The following is a 20,513-nucleotide window of genomic DNA, read 5'->3' as shown; positions in this document are numbered from 1 at the left end:
AGAATTGGCTGGAGCACTTGACACAGTCCATGTTCTTCAGGTTTTGTAGAATCTGTTCTAGGAAACAAACCCATTCACAATGGCTAGGACAGGTTGGAAGAGACAGATCACCAACACTTTAATTTGTTCTTTTCCCTTCTACTTATCAGTGAGACTACTGTGATGAACCTACCAGTGTCCTCCTGGACTGCCCTGTTCCCATAGCAAGGAGGTCAAATGGAAAATCTCTGTGCTGACTTGTGTCCTCTGTGGGTATCTTTCCTTCTGCAGGACCTGGATGCTGACAGCATTAAATTTGGTGGGAGTAACTCTCAGGGTAGGACATAGTTACGAGCCAGACAGAGCTGCCAAGGTCACACCTCCTCGTGTCCCCAAAAACAGCCTTGGGGGTAACTAAGCTGACCACTGCCCCAGGGTGATGGTGTCACTTCCTCTCCATCTTTTGGCTTCACTGACCAATAGCATTACAAGGTTAAATTCCTGCTACCAATTCCATTTGTTAGCCTGAGTTGGTGCCCATGGGCTAAGACGAGCTGGGCTAAGCTCTGCAATTTTCAAGGGGTGCTGCGTGCCTTATACTACTTCAGACAGATATTGGCAAAAATGGGTACAAATGATTATTATCGATAGTAATGTTTGTAACAATGGCCACACCAACAAATCCCATGGAACATAGGGACACCAACAGGCTCAGTACCATGACACATCATCAAAATTACCAAATAAGACAAGAATCACTGGTCTTCCCTCAAGGGAACTAGTCACCTTTACTTAACCCAGAAAAAGAACATGTGCAAATGATAAATTATATGTTTGATCTAATACAACATATAGCAAACATATATTGTATGTTTGCTAAATAGCCATGACTAAATATGCCTGATCTTATCTAGTCCCCACACTCAAACCACAACAGACTAAACCCTTAATAGATAACAGAGCAGTCCTTAAACATAAAAAGTATGTTTAGGAAAATAGGATAGGAAAAAAAAGATAGGAAAAAGTGAACAAAGAAAAGAAAGAAATCATTGCTGTGCTGTTTACAGGATTTTTCTTAAAAATAAATTTATTCCAACTTCTAAATTTGCGTCTGGTATTTATTGAAAGAAGTAGTCTCAGATGTTCTCCATACTTGTTGGAAGTAAGATGTCAAATTAACTACAGATACTACATGACAGGTTTGCAATAGAAAAAGAATGCAGAATTTGCCACCCAGGCCCTTGGGAAACATGCAGGGGAAAGGAAAAAGCAAAACAAGAAAGTGCAATAATAAGACTTAGAGAAGCCTGTAACCTATCCTGCATGGATGCAGGGGAAGAAACAGTCTGATAACTGAACGGGTAAGAAGATAGTTTGTCCTGGTTTCACTTGGGATAGAGTTAGCTTTCTTCTTAGAATTTAACATATCAGCCATGTGTTCCTTTTCTTAGCAAGCCTTGACAGGTACCATGAGGAATTTATGAGATAGAAAATGACTGAAGAAACAGATCTTGTAGGAATGTGAGACCCAGTAAAATGTATCATAAAAGGCAGACATCCTGCTGTTGTTACACATCCCAAAAGAAGAAAAGAGAATGTGGTGAGCAAGGATATGTTGAAATTCTTTAGGAAATTTTCTCCTCAAAATGGGGAGTACCCATGATGAGGGCTTTCCTAGCTCGCAACTTCCACCTCGCGAAATCTTGAGCTTCCTCAGCAAATTGTCGCTTCTCACTTATTGGCAGCAAAATTCCACCTACCCAGTGGCTGCAGATTGCTGTGCCCCTGCTGGCTGGCTGGCTGTGGCAGGAAGCCTACCCTCCCCTCCTCTCTACCACAGACTGGTGCATATAGAAGAGATAACCCAGGGGCTCAAAAGGCCCAGCAAGGGGTCATCTCTGGTGCCAAAAGGGCTCAGACCTCAGCAAAGAATCAACATCTCAGTCTGGAGAGCAGATGTTGGAAGAGATAAAAGAAATATTCCTGACTAAGAGACACTGTTTTACAAACTATAAAAGATACACAAGTTACTACAGAGGCAGAAGCCTTCTAGACACACACCCTAAATCGTTTGAGACTCCTGTGAACACAAATCCATGGTAACTTCCCTTTGGGAATCGAGGGAAAGGATCTTGATGTGTGCTGCATCAACATCTCCATGGTAATACACACCGAATCCCAAGTTACATTATTTCTTTGCTAGTTGTAACATTAATAGGTACCTTTAACCTTGCACTGTATACATCTACTAGTAGTTCCTCTTTTAATCCTTACTCCTGTGCAGTATTAGTTTAAGTCTTATGTTTATTAGTTTTTGTCTATTAAGTGAATAATTCATCCTATAATAGACCAAATCAGCCATTATTAAAGAACTTGTGAATGAAAGTGGATATTGAGGTGCTGAATGCCTCAATGAAGCTACTGCCTGCTGCCAGAAGCCTGGACAAAAGGCAAGGACTAATCCAAACCCCCACATCCATTTGTAACACTGACTTTTCTTGCAGAAATAAGGATTTAAAAGTAAAATAGGGGCTGCTCTTGCCAAAATTATTTGCAGATGGAATTAAAAAAAACACCATACTGAGGAGAGCAGGTATGTAAAACATGCTAAAAAGAGAAGGTGCTGGATTATGGTCAATCACAAAGTCTAACAATATAGGCACCCACATGACAAGGCTAGAACCAGACAGCCTCATTTTATTATGTAAAGATATACAGTAGATCATATAAGCACACCAGATGAACTGCAATGCCAACACCTAGGACTGGAACAGAGATTCCTTCTTCCAGTATATGGCAGTCAGGGTCAAAGAATACTTGACTATGAGCCAAAAAGCACTGAGTTTTGATTGCTGCTTCCTTACTCACTGCTGTTACTACTTATGTATGTCCTGAGTATATTAAAAGATGAGTGCAGTATGAGGAAAATGTAAATATCACACAGTTAGCCACACTCTGACTGATCAATACATGTCTGAATTTCCACAAGTCCTCAATACTGTCCTCTAAGGGAACTGTAACCATAATCATCTTATCATTTACCAGGTAGACAACCAAAGACCACTTTGAAAAATAATGAAGCAGCTCTTCTATAAAACTACACCTAGGGTGGGGTCTGAACTAAATAACTCTATTGAGAGAAGGATTTGCCATACTGTTGGTTATAATGTCTGGTTTCCAGGAAAATCTTTTTTTTTCATGGGTGTCTGTATAAACATTAGTCCCAAGTCTGGATAATTTTTAATAGCCTTCTATATTCTTAGAAATAGTTGCATTGTTTAAAAAGCCAGTGTAACTCATTAAGTGGAAAAAATTATTGCGATAGACAATAGACAAGCATATGATCTGTTATAATAAAGTTCACAAGGAATTACTTGATAGCTCTCTTCTAAGTATCTAGGTCAGCTTTCCAGAGCATGGAAAACAAATAACAAACACTTAAATAATGTATTTTCTCCATACAAGTGATCTTAGTTTTAAAAGGAAGACTCTTAATCATTCACCTGATGCTTAAAACAAGATAGGAAAAAAAAGATAGAAATTGTTAATTATTTACTTCCTAAAAAAAACATTTTGAACTAAAATACCACACCATCAATGGTAGAAAAGTCACTGGGCAAACTGCAATATTAGAAGTCCTTGCAACAGAAATTTCCTTGGCTTAAAAAAAAAACCTAGATTTTTTTTCAGATTTGTTCCCTAGAGGTTTTCTAAGGAAACATTCTTCTGTGTCATTATTAGCATCCAAGTTATAAAGGAAAAGCCATAGAAATCTCATCAGGCATTTGAACAGTATTTTCAGACACTGTTTCTATTCTTTTAATCAACAAAACAACTAATCTTGCTGCTTTTCTTCCTTATTCACCTATTTTACTTCATACTAAGACACAGCTTGTGAAGCTGGAACATGGAGTATCCATCATACAAAGGTTTTTGTTACACTAATTCTATTAGACTCAAGCCTCTGAGGAGTCCTTTTCCAATCAAGATGCCATCCACCTGCATTCAAAAACTCTTTGCCTGACCCCTGACCAATTCAGAGACAATTTAGCTCTGTAAGAAGGACCAATTTTGATAAAAAACCAGATGGATTTCTGCTCTTTTTCTTACACATATAAAATACCAAATAAAATGCTTATGAAAAGAGGAGAGCATAAAACTGTAGACTGTCATCAGAAGGATGAAGCAATATACATGGATGAAAAACAAAGAATATTAAAGATGAGGTACTGTATGTAAGAAATGATTTTTAGCAGGTGAAGTGAGAAAGAGTCAAAGTACAGTAATACCTTCATAAAGTATAAAGTTTAAAAATTCCTGTTTATTTTAACTAAAATTGATCATTCTCTGTCTGTCATGTAATTAATTTATTTCTGTGAGTGTTGTTTACCTTTAAATCTGGAGGGAAAAACATCTTCTGTTAAAAATACTTGACAGATAGGGAAAGCTGTCTATCTATTTTCAATTAACCATTTCTGTCAATACTTCTGTGCTTGGATTCTATGAGCATGCATCAATTCAGAGAATCACAGAATGAGTCAATTTGGAAAGAACCACAGTGGGTCATTTAGTCCAATTCCCCTGCTCAAGCAGGGACATCCCACATGGCACAGGATTGTGTCCTGACAGTTCTTGAATATCTCCAGTGAGGGAGCTTCCACAACCCCTCAGGGCAATCTGTTCCAGTGCTCAGTTACCTGCCAAGGGGATCCAGTGAGTGACAAAACCTTACTGAAGTTGAGGTTCAGCTGTTATGCATCCAGGCAGCTCTTTCATCATAAAGGGCAATCAGGTTGGTCAATCATGATTTACTTTTAGTGAATCCATGCTGACTATTCCAGGTCACTTGCTTGTCATCCATGTAGACAGAGATGACCTCCAAAATGAAGCATTCAATCACCTTTCCAGGGATTGAGGTGATGCTGACTGGCTGGTAGTTCTGTGGATCCTCTTCCTTTCCCTTTTTGAAGACTGGGGTGGCATTTGTTTTTTTTTTTTCCAGTCCTCAGGCACCTCTCCTGATAGCCACAACCTTTTAGGGATGATCATGAACAGCTTTGCTGTAGTATCCAGCACTTGTGGATGCATCCCGTCCGAGCCCCTGGACTTGTCGATCACAGGTTTACCTTGGTGTGCTCTAACCAATTCTCCTTCACCAAAGGAAAGTTTGCCTTCCAACAGTCTTTTCCTGGTTTCTTGGGTCAGAGATTGCAGAGGTCTCATCTTAACAATGAAGACCAGGGTGAAGGAAGCATTCAGTAACTATGCCCTCTCTAAATCCTTTGTTATAAGGGCCCCTCTCCATGTAGCATTATCTTTAGTTTTCCTTTTGTTACTGGTGTATTTGAAAAAGCTTTTCTTGTTGTCCTTGACATCTTTGGCCATATTTAATTCCAGGAGAAACTTGGCCTTAATTTAATTTGTACTTACTCTGACAACCTCTCTACATTAATTCCAAGTGGTCTGACTACTTCCATCTCCTCTGCATTTCCTGCTTACACTTGAGTAATGACAGGAGTTCCTCTTTATCCATGCAGGTCTCCTGACCCCTTTGCTCAATTCCTTGCTCACTGGGATGGTTTGTTCTTCAGTCTGGAGAAAGCAATCCTTCAGTACTAATCAACTCTCTTGGACCCTTCCTTCCTGAAAGGCCTGTTCCCATGGGATTCTTCCAAGATCCACCAAAGAAACTATATCTTTAGCCCTGAAGAGGCTAAAGATTTACAATTTACTTGTTGCCCTGCTTCTTCTGGTTCTATACTGAACTTCAAAATCTCATGGTTGCTGCAGCCAAAGCTGCCCCCAACCTTCACATCTCCAACAAGGACCTCCCTGGTTTTTAGTGTAAGGTTGAGGAGCACACCATTCCTTGTGGGAACCTCCACTATCTGTGTCAGGAAGTTGCCATCAATATTTTCCAGATTCCTCCCATCCTTCACAGTGCTGCTTCTCCAGCCATGTCAGGGTGGTTGAAGTTCCCCACAAGAACCAGAGCCTGGGAGAACCAGAGTGGGGCTGCTCCAAGCTGCCTCGTCCACTCCCTCCCCCTGACCAGGAGCCTGTAGCAAAAACCATCAACACTGTCACTCTCCCCTTTTACCCTAACTCATAAGCTGTCAATCTGCTCATGATCCACCCCAAGACAGAGCCTGATACATTCCAAGTGTTGCCTCACATGGAGGGCAAATCCACCACTGTGATTCTGATGCACCCATACATTCACATACATCCTTTATCCTTGAAATCTGAACACCCCAAACGTTACAGCAAGTCATGAAGACTTGCATAGAACACTAGAATTTGCTAAGTCTGATAATGTGAAATGCATCTTGATAGAATGATTGCATATTTAGTACACAAATTTAAATTATATAAATATTTATAAATAGTATATAGAAAATTATTTTCATAAGTGCAATATTATATTAAAAAATCTGTAAAATATTAATTCCCTAATTAGCTCCAAATCCAGAAGGATTTAGAGAGTTACTTAAAAGCAGGTTGTCTGCTCAGAAAAAATTGAATACCAAAAAAAATCATGATTTTACATTATTTTGTCTAAATACACCTTAAATTTCAAAACCATGTTTTTCTCTCATTACTCTCTCATCAAGTCCAAGATTGCAAGTAGTGAAATGGGCTGAACTATCATTAAAGTACAGCAAGCCAGGTATAAAATTTCTCATCAAAGGTGAAGCTTTCTCAATGCTTAAAAGTAGCATTTAAATGAATGGCAGATGACAAAATAGGAAACCGGAACAGACCTAGATGGTGGTAGTAAAAGTTATTTTATAGTAAGAGTCTCTTATGCTTGGTTATAATCTCTGTTGCTGAAAGTCCCACTCATCACAGTAGCTTTAGTGATCACTGATGTCTTTGCCAGTCTCAGAGTAGCATTCAGAATTACACCAGACTAGCAGAGCTAAATATGCACAGCTGCAAATCCTGTCCTCAGTGTTCCTCAGGATTAACCTGTCAATAAAAGGGAGGCTGGAAGCAAATGCATCCCACAAATGCTGTCCCATGTAAGTGGCTGAAGAAAAAGTATTACCACAAATAGAAACAGAACTTTCCTTTACAATAATTTTCCATTCAAATATCCCACCTGAGAAGAAAAGTCATTCTACACACAGTTTTTTTTCTCCTCCCATGCATTTGAGGTGAGTACAAAAAGAAGGCCAAAGCTATTTCTATTTATGTTGAAAATGAACTAATTTGATGAATGGCCATGTGTAAAATAAAGATTAACTAGGAGAACCTGAGGATGAAAAAGCACAGAGAAAGAAGAATAAATCAGTAAGACAATGTGATCATTTATGACTGCTATAGCATTGACTTTCAGGTTACAATTTTCTATTAATATTTTGAGTCATACAGAACAGGGATGAAAACTATTCTCTTTAACCACTTGAAATATAAACCATTTATCTCTGGAATTTCTATCTCGTAACTGTAATTGTAAGACTTACCAAACTCAGCACTAGACAACTACCAGCTATTTCAGCCTGATTTCAAATTCTGCTCTTGAGCTTCTATGTACTAGAAATTTATATGTGATGAAAAAAAAAATGTTTATCTTCATGTTACACTCAATTTGCGTTCATATTAAATGCTAGTTGTCCAGAAGTTTTTATTTGGTTCAAAGTATAATGCAGAAAAAGTGAATATGGCCATGAAGACAGTCTAATTCATTTTTCATATCAGAGTTTGACAACAGAATCCTGTTAGGACTGCAGATAACACTTTGAGAAAGGGACCTTGGGGAGATCTTGTAAGGGACACAGAAAAATAGATCAGACCCTTAAATTTTAGTTTTCAGAGTCTTCAGTGAGAAAACTTAGGGATAATAAGGATAATGTTAACAATGTTTTCCAGGAAAGGGCAGTTTGGCAGAACTGCCCACTCTTACTTCTCAAAAGTATGAGGTAGGAGAAATCCCTTCTGAATGGGTATCATACCTAGAGCCATGTTAATACTTTGCAACTCTAACCTAAATTACTGTCTGAGTTATACTTGAAATTCACTTACTTTTACAGACTAACACTACATCTACAACCAAGCAAATCTGTCTCTGCCACAGTCCTGGAAATCACTTCTTTCTAGGCTCAACACATTACTGTAATTTCTACTGTCAATGAAATACAACAAAGAAACTTTGACTCATTTTATATGCAGTGCCTGCATATCCCAGCTTTTCCTCGTCTGCAAAGTCTATAACTTTCCAGAATTTATTTCAAAATTCAATTGAAAGCTTGCTTCCCTCCCCTGTCTTCCATCAAGAAATACTATTTAGGGTACCCATAAAATGTAGGAGTAAAAGGTATCAAAACCAACCCAAATCTTGATACTAAAAGGAAGAGGCAGACTTGGGCTGTTCAGGATGGGTTTTTGCACTGCTTTAGGTTGGACATTGAGAATGTTGGGTGGGGGTGACTGGCTATATTTTGGGTGTTGACCAATACATACACAGATTTGATACAGCATTTTCTCAGATGCACCTAGCTTGTGTTAATTCAATCGAGAAATAACCTAGGAGTACATAGGATAGAATTTTGATTCTTCTGCAATGAGACTCATACACAGGGCATTTAAACACCATTGAGTCCATAGCAATCATGTATAATTATATGCACAGACACTATACACTGAAGTCCCATCATGTTTTACTATGACTCTTGCAACTAGTTTGAATACAACTTATCAGCATTACCAGCAATGCCTGGTAAAAAAAAACCCTGTGTTTTTTCATGCTTCTCAGTGAAGCAGAAAGTATATGCAAAGCTGATGAATGAGGCTTATACTTATCTCAGCAAACCAACCACAAGTGGACATGCCTGTCACTGATCAACCTTTTAAAACATTTTAAGCAGCAAGTCATGTTCCACAGAATTCCATGGACAAGTACTTACTGTTTTGAATTGCTAAAAGCTTTTTCAAATTATTTTATTTGTGATACTAAACAATTTATATAATTATTTACTGCAGCAGGAATGAAATATTTATGTATTTTAGGGGCAGTCTCTCTAACATACCCACATATACACCCACAAATACCCATTATATGCTTTTTTGCTTCTAATTCTTAGCAGAGTATCACAAACCCACTTGATGTCCCCAGGTGCCAGATTTTAAGTTTACAGGATGCAATACAGCATGCAGACAGAAATAGTCTCCCTCGGCCCACCCTGAGGAGGCTGCCATGAATTTTGCACTCTAAGAAACACCAGCAAAGTTCATGAAATTTATTTTACTCAGTTGAATTAAGTATGTGAATTCCAAATTCAAGAACACTGTTTATACGATGAAAAGAAATACATAACTTAAGGATGCTGATAACCTAGACGCACTTGCTCTACTCCTTATGCAAAATGTCACCAGCTTCTCTAGTGACATTACCAAATGGCCACACAGAAGGTTCCTCTATAGCTTAGAGGCACCACAAGCTTTGAAAATGCAGCATAACTGAATCTTGGTTTAAAAAAGCACCACATACGTGCTGGCGCTGATTAAGCTCCATCTGTGCCTGAAAGAGAATTGCCGTGAAAAAAGTGCCCATCAAGTGTTCTCTCAGTCAGCTCAATGCCCTTGAACAGACATCCTGTCTGATACACAAATGAAGAGAACTTTGGTGTACCAGTTTACTCCTCAAATGCTTTCACTGTGAAACACTTTCTCCTTTTCTCTCTTAATTTAATGGTCTAGCAATATTTGGTGGAAGATTGCTTTAATTTTTGTATTTGTAGATGTTTTTTGCTTCTATCAAAATTCTAAATGCCATAATAAAGTATGAACAGCACGTTAGAAGTGTGGTTTTTATACTTATGAATGTAAGTAAGCAAAGAAAACCCAAGAACTGATAATTACTTATATTTGTTACCCAATAAAATCTCTTGCACTCCAATACAATAAGGTGTCCTCTGCAGAAGACATTAAAGTGCGCAGCCAAAAGCACAGAGATATAGAAGCACTTACATTTGCACTGTGATCACTTCCACTAACACAGACGACATCTTGTTTTTGAATTGTTAATACCTCTTTTGTAAGCTTCAGTCGGATGTCATAAGCATTTTCAGATACTTCATCATACAACAATGCAATACCAGTTTTAGTCTGCAAAAAAAGAAAGGCATACACAAAAATTTAAGAATATGAACATTTCATAATGGTGAATAACAAGCTCTATCCTATTCAATAAATAAAAAGCATACAAATGAGCATTATTTACAGAAAGCAGAAAACTGGTTTGCTTTCCAGTCTTCAAATGGATTAGACATAAAAAGCCTCTTTTGTACTGGAAAATACAGGATAAGTGGTCTTTAAAGTAGACATTAATATGCAAAGAGTAAAAAAAATATAATTTTTTTCCATTGTATTATTACACAAAGAAGTGTTGCCAATAATCATGTCCTGTTTGACTTTATTTATACAAAGACTTATGAAAATGTATTAGAAACAGATAGGTATGTATAAATGTATGTGAACACATTTTCCATTTTTCTCAAGAAGTGGGGAAGTGAAATATTGTTCTTGTCTTGAAGATGTTCATTCCACACTGTCATAAAAAGAACTGTACCCTTCATAAAAGTTGCCATTAAGATACAGAATTCTATTACAGTAAAAAACTACGTTTTCACAATGTAAAACATAAACAAACCCAGTTGTTACAGAATTTATTTTGTTTAGGATAAGATGAACATACATTTCTTAAGTTACATCATCACTGGACTAATAACTAGAAAACACCATAGGATAGTCAAGTATTTGGTATAAACAACGTTTTCTCCATTACTAGTAGGAAAGAAACTTTATTTTAATTTCTGGCTTATTCCCTTAAATTTCCCACTAACATTCAGTCAGATATTTCCTCTTCCACAAAAAACTGTGGTATTAGGACTGCTTACAGCTATTTGTTAAAATATGCAAACAAATGAAATTTCATATCTTTACATTCACTGCACAGAAGATAACACCTGTTCTGAAATTAATGATCCTATTTAAAATACTACTTGTTTATTAATTTTTATTGTATATTACAGCATCATTACAGCACTGCACTTTATGTAAGTGAAGAAAAATCAAGCATGATTTAAGTTTTAGCTGCAATATTTGTTTTTAAAAGAAGATTTAAAATCAAGTTGTTCATCTATGTTTTCTTAAATTGTAGACTGTATAAAAACCAGAGTTATGGAATTAAAGAAGAAACATGTCCTATGCACTGAATGAAAGCTTGAGGAATTTTAAAATAAAATTAAATGTGAAAAATTAGCTTTATAATATTTCCATTTCTATAAAATTAGAGAGAAAGGTCTGTGGTGATTGTCAATAAAACCTTTTGGTCTATAAAAATAGAATCACGCTAAGCTTAAGGCACTTAAATTTGGTGTAGCTCCTTGCTGCAACTGAGTGTCACAACCTCCCTTGTAGTAGAAACAGAACATGCAGCCTAGACAGCAATTACATTTATTCTGAATTATGTACACAACAGTCACTCAGGTGAATTGTTCATGTAGTTGGGCTGTCCCTGGACTCAAAGCATGTAGGTCATTTCTGCCATTCATGTAAAACTGACACAGGCTTTTTAGGATATCCAGGTCCTTTTCTAGCTGGAGGCAAGACCAGATTTCCATCTTTATAATGAGATACCAACATCTGTCACATCAGCAGACATCAGCATGTGGGCATCTTCAGTCTGTAACGGATGTCACAAAAGGTCTAAAGTGCAGAAATCACAGAACAGCTTGGGCTGGGAGGGTCTTTAAAATCATCTACTTCCAACACCTTGGAAGAACACCTTCCACTAAACCAGGTTGCTCAAAGCTCAAGGTCCAACCTGGCCTTGAGCACTTCCAGGAATGGGACATCCACAGCTTCTCTGAGCAACCTGTTCAAGTGTTTCACTACTCTCACAGCAAAGAATTTCTTTCAAACTTAAACCTATGCTCTTTCAGTTTAAAGCTATTTTGCCCTGTCCCATTACTACATATGCTTGTAAAGAGTCCCTATCTTGCTTTCTGGAAGGTGCCTTTAGATACTGGCAGGCCAGTATCTAAGATACTAAGGTCTTTCTGGAGCCTTCTCTTTCCCAGACTGAAAAACCCCAATTCTCTCAGCCTGATTGTGTAAGAGAAACCCACATCTAAGACAGCTGTTTAGAATCTGTCCAGGCAGCAGTGAGCAACAGACTCTGCCTCTGAAGCATGATTCTATCTGATCTCTTTTATACATCTACCTAGAAAGGAACAAGTGAGTCATAGCTCTCTGAGTTACAAGGTAAATATAAATAACAAATCAAATATAACTGTCTAATTGTGGAAAGACAAATCTATTCAGCGTTTGCTGGGTATGTCTAAGGGAAAAAAAATTCACTCATAGTATAAAGCCTTAATCATTCTCACTCGTTTGGAATCCAACATTTCTTTATTTTTCCAAGACTTTGAGTCTTTTCACATTTTCAGCATGTGTCTTATCAATACATTTTTGTGAACGACAACATATGAAAACTATGCCAGTACCATCTGCCTAAAAGCCATGCTGCCAGCAGGAAGTATTTCCAAACAGTAGAACTACACACTTGAAAACCCACTGTCCCTGATTTTTGCTGTTTTTCAGATGTTGAGCATCACTGTCCCACCTGGATTGGTGACCTCTGCTACTTTTGCTGTGTACCAGAGCAGACTTTACAGAAACACTGCAAGAACAGAGCTCTGGAGAACTCTTTATACAGCTTATACCCAGAACAACTCTCATGCTAGAAATTGTTACATATGTTTAGAAGAATCCCAATGAAAAAAACTCTGAAATTTCATTTGTAACAGATGATCAAGTAACAACTGAAATATTCAGAGTGACTTGTTAAATAGTTTAGCCATCACACTATTTTAACAGAAGTCCCACTAAAGCTCATCTATTACTATTAAAATCCAATAACTACACTACACTTCATCTAACTGTTGACGTGATCCAAGATGACATGCAGCAATACCTTATTTATTTTCAGAATCAATAAAATTAATCCTGATTTCTCTCAGCCTTTCAATTCACTTTTTTTTGACCATTATAAATAGCTTTGAATCAAAGTTCAGCACTTTGTTCAGCACCTTGTTCTCTCTTTGTGTTAAAGAGATGGCATACATAATTCTAGTGGGCAAATCCCAGTCCAGACAAAGGGTTTCTTCAAATAAGAAACTTTAAATTAGAACTTAGTCTTTGCATGTGTGCATATATTTCACATTTTAACTAGCTATGTTCATCTTGATTTCTCAAGATGAACATAGCTATTTAAAAACTGTCTATATAATGGCCATTCTATGTAAGTGATATAAAAAACTGAGGTCTGAAAATAACTCTCCAAAATGGTATAGTACTGCTTGAGCTCATACGTTTTGCAATAAAAAGCATGCAGAAAGTTCATAGGGAGTTGCATCTCAATAGGATTTCAGTGTTTACATTGAGAGGTAGGGGAATACAAATTTAAATCACTTCACTTGGGCAGAAAAAGAAATAAAATGTTGATTTTCATATCTCTTGGTTTTCTAGACACTGGCTTCAGGAAGAGGAATGTGTGGGTGTTCATGTGCATGTTCACCATGTGCTGGAAGGAAAAGATCAGTAGTACAAGCATCACAGCAGCACTAACTTTTACAAGAGCATAGACACTGCTCTGTTTTTGAAAAAAAGAAAAACCACTGTAACCTACTTTCTCAAACCAGCTCAAAAACTGTCAATACCACAAAAAACATTCATCTCTAGAGGAAGCTAGAACAGCAGAAGAATCTTTTTATCAGTTTTATTGTTGACTACTTAAGCAGGTCCCTAGCCAGTATACTTGCCTTAAAGTACTCCCTGTTCAGCATAATGTTTTGGACCCTCCTCAAAGTAACGTGACTCTTTCAATGTGCCATATCTGCAGTTTAAGGCTCACAACTGTAAATTATGTTTCAAGATAGGCATCTCTACAACAAACTTCCAGCTTACTGGCAAAAAATACTTGTCTTCACTGCTGTTTTATTTTTAAATAACTTGCAAAAAAACATCCTTTGTATTGACTTTTGTTCTCCAGCAGAAAACACCATTTGCTGATCCTTTATAAATACATCTGTAGCTACAAGGGCACTGCCGTTCAATTTTATCTGCTAAAATTCATTCATAAATGACCTTTCTTTATTTTTAAATAAAATTATTTAAGCACTATTTTTAACTTTTTTTCCCCATTGAAATGCCACATTATATTTCCAAACTAATATTTTATCAGCAACATTTATACCTCATGGCTCTAGTGATAAAATTCTCTAATCCAATTTAATTTTTTTTTAAATGAAATTAACTCTTTGGTATACTTATAGTTGGAAAACTTGCTGAAGATAAATAAGAACTGGAGTCACCAATTTTTATCCTACATCATTAAGGATTAGGAAGAAATAGAACTTCAGGCAGTCCCACATAGTGCCCTGAGCACTGAATTACAACAGGATCAAATCTACTTTCTCTCTCACAACTGGTTTGATGTTTTCTACCGCACATTTCCTATCATGATCAAAAGAGAAAGGTACTTTCTCAGAGAAATTAAAATTTAAAATATCCTTGACTAGCATAAAGAGATTTAAAATGGGATGAAAATAAAGGGGAAAAAGTGCAAGGTGTTACACTATAGGAAGAACAGTCATCTGTATGGAAGAAAAACTCTTCTTCACCATATCTTAAAGAATGGAAACAGGTATGTAGGACTGAGGATTGGCAGAAAAATATGGGCATCGATATTTTGTTGTTGCAATAAAGGCAAACATTTGCTTTCTTTACATTCTTTCCTGCTGATTTGTTTTTTCTTAATCTTGCAAGACAGTACCTAAAAGTACAAATAAAAGTAAAGTTCTTTAGTTGAGTACTAGAGAAGGTTCCTTAAACACTGCTGAATGTGAGGGAACAAAATTTCATGTCCATGAAGTAATCCATCACCAGTGTTGCATTTAATAGATCTTAGTATATTGCTTCCTTTTATACAGTATTATTTCAGCATTGTTTCATGGCTACACTACATCAAAGAGGTAATGAGCTAACAAGGGTCATGAAAGAAACAAAAAAAATCAAAAGTGGTCAGAGATCTGTAAAAAAGGATGTGTAAGTAATTCAAGATAAATTCAGGTGATTTCATTTACACGGCATATACAAGAACATAGCAACAGTTTTAAGTACTTCATAATCTATTACAAATAGAGCAATCAGGAAAGAAAATAATTCAGCAATCTCCTCCTTTGAACATATTCAAAATTATATGATTTCTTGCATATGAATGAACTTGTGTCCGGGAGAAAACCTGACTGGCTTTACAAGGATCCCTGGAATAAGTACCTTGCAACTGCCATAGGATGGTTGAAAAGTAACTATTAAAGCCTGAAGAAGTTTATCACTTAGGGGCCTTGATAATGGATGAGTGACATTTACAACAAACTGTGTAAATAATCATAATTTCATTGCACTTAATCTGAAAGATGACTATAACCTAAGAAGAAATGTGTCCATGTCTTTCATGATGAAAAGATAATTCCAGGCTTAAGGAGCCTTGAGTAAGAACACAAATACACACTTTTTAATGGACCAACATGCGACAAATGAATAAGGCAGTAGATAAGTGAGAGATGTAACACATCTGCACAACACAGAGAATCAAATATGCAATTAGCATCACAAACACACAAAGAACCAATAATAAAACTAAAAGCAGACAGAAATCAACTATAACTTGCTGAAATCAGTCATACAGAGCTCCCTTACAGACTATGTTTTTACCTGTAATAACACATGGAGTTGTCCTTATTCACAGCTTTAACATAATACAACTTTTACATCTAATGACACTGTTTCACAAATGCAGAGACAAAAATTCTTAACCTCAATACTCTTTCCTTTAAGAAATTTTGACTATAATGATAATGAAGCCATTAAACAGACTATTTGGAGGAAAGGTAATGGTTTCCCAATACTATGAGGGTAAGGTGTTCTGCAAACAAGTCAGAAGATGCATCTCGAAAAATGTTGTGGGGAAGGAATGGTATGGATTTGTCCCATATCTCAGAAGAGTAGTTCAGGACTCCTATATTAGGAGAGAAAACGTCATTTTACCATCACGTGTAGGAAGGGATTTGGAAAGGTATGAAACCCAGCTTCAAAGCAAGGAAATTCTGTGACCAAGCTGACTGAAAGCCTCTAAGGATGGAGACTGTTCCCCACTGCTGGGGAGATCTACTGCTTGTCTGTCCTCATGAGGAAAGGCTTTTCATTATGTCCCATTCCAAGTTCTGCTTATTGTCTCCTGTCCATCCAGACACCATTACAAAGAGCCTGGTTCATCTCCTTGTTGACATGGAAAGGCTGCATTTAGGTCCTGATGGAGTCATCTCCAGGCTGAACTAGCCTAGCTCCCTCACAAGGAAAGTGCTTCCAGCCCCAGTCAGCTTGGTGACTCCACAGTGAATTTTCTCTGTATTTTTAGGGCCATTTTTGTACTGAGAGAATCTAAACTACATTCTGTATCCTGGATACAGTCTAACAAGCACTGGGGTGAAAGAGACAATCCCTCCCCTTAATGTCCTAGTTGTGCTCCTCCTAATACAGCTCAGGATAATGTTCACTTTTCTGCTGCTGGCTCAGGTACGACTCTCTATACATCAGGACCCCCAGAGACTCTTCATATGAGCTGCTCCCCAGACATGCAGGCCTCAGTCTGTATCACTGACAGGGGCTCTTCATTCTGAGGTGCAGGATGTGGCACTAGTTGGATTTTATGAATTCAGTTCATTAATTTCTTTAATTTCTTGGCAGTCTGTTTGTTAGCCTGCCTACATGTCTGTCAATGACAGTAGTGACTGCACCCTCCAGTTTGGTGTCATCAGCAAACCTGAAAACCAAGCCCTCTGTGCCTTCTTCCAGGTCACTGACAAAAATGTTGAAGAGGATGGGCCACAGGACCCATCTGAAAACAAAAACACCCCTTGCCACAAGAATACAGACAGAGGATACCTCATTAACCACTACCTCCAGTCTGAACATCAGAGCAGTTGTCCACCCCCATCTAGATGGATGCTATGGCAACAAAGTAGCAAACAAACATATTTATTTCCTTACACTAAAATACTACAAATACCAATAACAATGTTCACAATAAAGCTGATTCTTTGTTTTAAGACACAAATGCATAAAAAATGTTGATTTTAAAAAATTCGGGAAAAAGATCATCATGCTTTCTGCTCTAAAGTACTACTGCCCACTTTCAGCAGTATCCCATTCCCATGTACAGAAGGATGCAGCAATTCCTTTACATCCATTAGGCCCAGCAGTCCTGCCCACCCCATCTGAGTCCAAAGGCCAGGACACACTTACAGTCATGGCAGGGCCCACAATCCCCCTTTCACACCCTCCACATGAATCCCTAGTAGTCCTCCAGCAGCTGCTTCTGCCTCCCTTCCCAAAGGAGAAGCCTTGCAGCTAGAAAACAGCACCAACACCAGCACTGCTGCTGATAATGAAACCTGTGCCTGCCCCAGTGGTAAAGTGGTAAAGCCCATACACTACTGCTCATGTCTGAAGGGAATAAATTCAAAGTAGCTTGAAGGGAATTATTTCAAACTAAGATAAAACCAAGTTAAGCTGGAATTTCATTCCAGTTGGAAAGAAACTGCCAGTGTTAATTTTTAACACTGGATTATTTTTAGTATCACAAAATCAATAAAACCCCTTACCTTGTAAACTAGAATAATATGCAATCAAACTGATCTAATAGCTACCCAACTTTTAAGATGTACTGGAAACACACAAAACTTTTTCCAGCTCCTATTCAAAACAAGCTCACCCACAAGCCAGATGCACAGGAAAGTACAGGAAAAATAACACAACTGCTTTATAGCCTTAGTAAGAAGCTAGTAAAAGAACTTATGTTTGTCATACCATTTTTCATACCATTTTTCAAGACTGATAATAGATTATGCATTTTTATTAGAGCTGTAACTCCATTTCAGACTTCCATAATGTTCACAATCATTCTCAGTGAAGAAAACCACAAAGTTCTGACAACTACTTTCAAAAAGTTGATTCATGTTCACAACAAAGCTAGTGGAATATTATTTGGTAGATACCACTGATTCTCATGTAAGTCCATTAAGACTAAAGATACTGAATTAAAATGTACTGTAAATTTTAAATGCACTCTTTGATAAGAATCTGCATCAGAAATAAAGATGGTCTAAATTAGATAGTTAGGAAATATTTGAGTGAATTTTTCCCAAAAGCATTGACTGCACATGAAATTTGCAGCTTTAATAATACTTTTTTGATAAAGATTTTTTTATCATTTGCATTTATTATTAACAATATTTTGGATTGACATTTAATTATACACAGTTGGAAATGGTGTGTTAGCATTACAAATCTTTAGAAGATTTTAACTGCAGCATGACCATACCACTTTCTAACAACTCAAAACAATTTTCTCTTAAATTTTAAAGGTCCATGCTCAAAGTAATAGAAGTTTGAAAAGATGCTCTCAATATACAAAATTTAAAAGTCTGTTTTGTTCCTTACATCACAATCTATTCAATAGTCAAAAACAGCCTTAGGGATACATATCTGCTAATAACATTAGCCTTGCAAGAAAAGTGATTCACAGATGGCTCACAATATCTGTGATCTTAATCAGTAAGCACTAATACCTTGTTTAATTACTGCAAGCTCAGTATATCATGAGCTAATAAGATATGATTGATTGTTGTCATTCTCATGCACCTCTCAAAACATCAGACACAAATATTTGAATTCTGTATTGCACATTTGAAAAATGCACTTCCAGAATGTCATGTCAGAATAACAACTTCCTTCTTAAAACTCTAACAAATGCTAATAGAGACATCTAGTTAAATATGTTCTAATAGAAATTCAAACCCAGAAAATTGCCAAGGTTCAAACTATTAGAAAAATTTCCTAGTTTGATTTTGATTTAGATAGTATCTTTAAGTAGAAGAATTAAGAATGTAAAGAATATAAAACCTCAGAATATAAAGATGCTCCTATGCTTACGGCAGTTTCCTACCTGCTGAAAAAGAAAGCATAAATTTCATACTTCAAAATAAACCACTTAGCAATAGCTGGAAAAAAAACAACAACATTCCCTTTAGAGATTATTAAAGAGACAGATTATCAGAAAATTAATGTGATTATTTCTATTGGTGATACCATGAATATTAACCTGGTGGGGCTTCAGCTGATTAATAAATATTCCTATTGTTATATCAAAAGGCGAACAAAAAAACTAAGAGCACAATTAAAATCACCTCCCCCATTTTCTTAACCTAGAATAGCCAAGAAAAAGCACTATAAAGGCATCACTTTTTTTTTTTTTAATAGAATACCAGATGTTGATTCATCCTGCTCTTGTTATCCTTCCCCTTTTGACTGGTACAGGTCCACCACATTCATTCTTTTTCAAGATTTTTGCATAATTTTTTTTAATTTTGGTTTGGGGTTTTTTTGTCCTGTTAAACTGTTGTGTTACTCTGACAAAACCAAGAAGAAAGCCATATCTAACTGCTTAATTTCTGAATAAGGTGGAAAAGAAAACAAATCCAACTAGGAAAAAGGTACTAATGCTTTCTGCAGAAGACAGAAACAAAGCAAACAAACAAAACAACAACCAGAACAAAATATTAATATATTACCAGTTTCAAGACCTTAAGCAGTTATCCTTCAGAAAGTGGAAGTATATAAAGAAAATAGCACAGAAGATGCAGGAAACCTAGGAAAAACTGAAGGATTTTTGCAATGCCCAGTAACTGAATAAAAACTGCAGGTAACTTAAGTATTAAAAATTCAACTATTTATTTGAATTCAGACTTCAGACAAAGATTTCTTAAGATAGAGAATATGTATTCTAAACCCCTTTTCAAAAGCAAGAAAGCATGTAATCAGAAACAGCAAGTAGAGATCCAGATTCAGCTCTCATCTTAAAAAGATATATGGTCTGGGATGAATGAATGTTTGTCCAGAATTCAAAGAAACTGCTATTTTTAAAGCATATACAGTCTAGTCTCATAAACATCAAGACAAACAAGAAGGTCAGTACTAAGAAAAAAAAAAATTGGAACTGATGCTAAGTCTGATTTTGGCAGCTGCACATAAAACTTGTTTCATGTCTTTCTCAATTTCAATAATTTGCTGATTGACAACCAGTAATTGCAACTGATGGATCCACTGGCCCTGTAACCATTTGACTTAAGCCTATGGAGGTGCATTTACACATTTGGATGCATGTATCACAGAACAATAAAGCTAGGAAAGGAAACTAGGTAGGAGACAAGCAAACATTTCTGAGTAAAAAGGATTCAAAAGTAAGATGCCTGACAAAAAGCAGGACATTTTAAGGTTTTTGATAAAACGTTGCCAAAAAATCTGTATTTCAGAGTGATTAATGTGCAGCAGAATTCATTTTATCCACTATCATCTGTCCACTCTCATCTGTCCCTTGATGCTGTTGGTCACAGACCACTGGACTC

At 36.8% G+C, this 20,513-nt stretch overlaps 1 protein-coding gene across 1 annotated transcript in view; it reads right to left on the bottom strand.

Moving 5' to 3' along the window:
* SNTG2 (syntrophin gamma 2) overlaps positions 1-20,513 on the bottom strand; it is a 213,572-nt gene that overhangs the window by 110,924 nt on the left and 82,135 nt on the right. Inside the window, exon 2 of the mRNA XM_050972453.1 lies at positions 9,952-10,089. Within this exon, the coding sequence (XP_050828410.1) occupies positions 9,952-10,089 (138 nt within the window). The remainder of the gene's footprint in view (positions 1-9,951; positions 10,090-20,513) is intronic.

Source organism: Serinus canaria, chromosome 3 (assembly GCF_022539315.1).
Source record: "Serinus canaria isolate serCan28SL12 chromosome 3, serCan2020, whole genome shotgun sequence".
In the NCBI taxonomy this organism is placed as follows: Eukaryota; Metazoa; Chordata; class Aves; order Passeriformes; family Fringillidae; genus Serinus; species Serinus canaria.
Note: the sequence above shows the minus strand (reverse complement) of the source record. Positions and strands in the feature narration are given on the sequence as shown.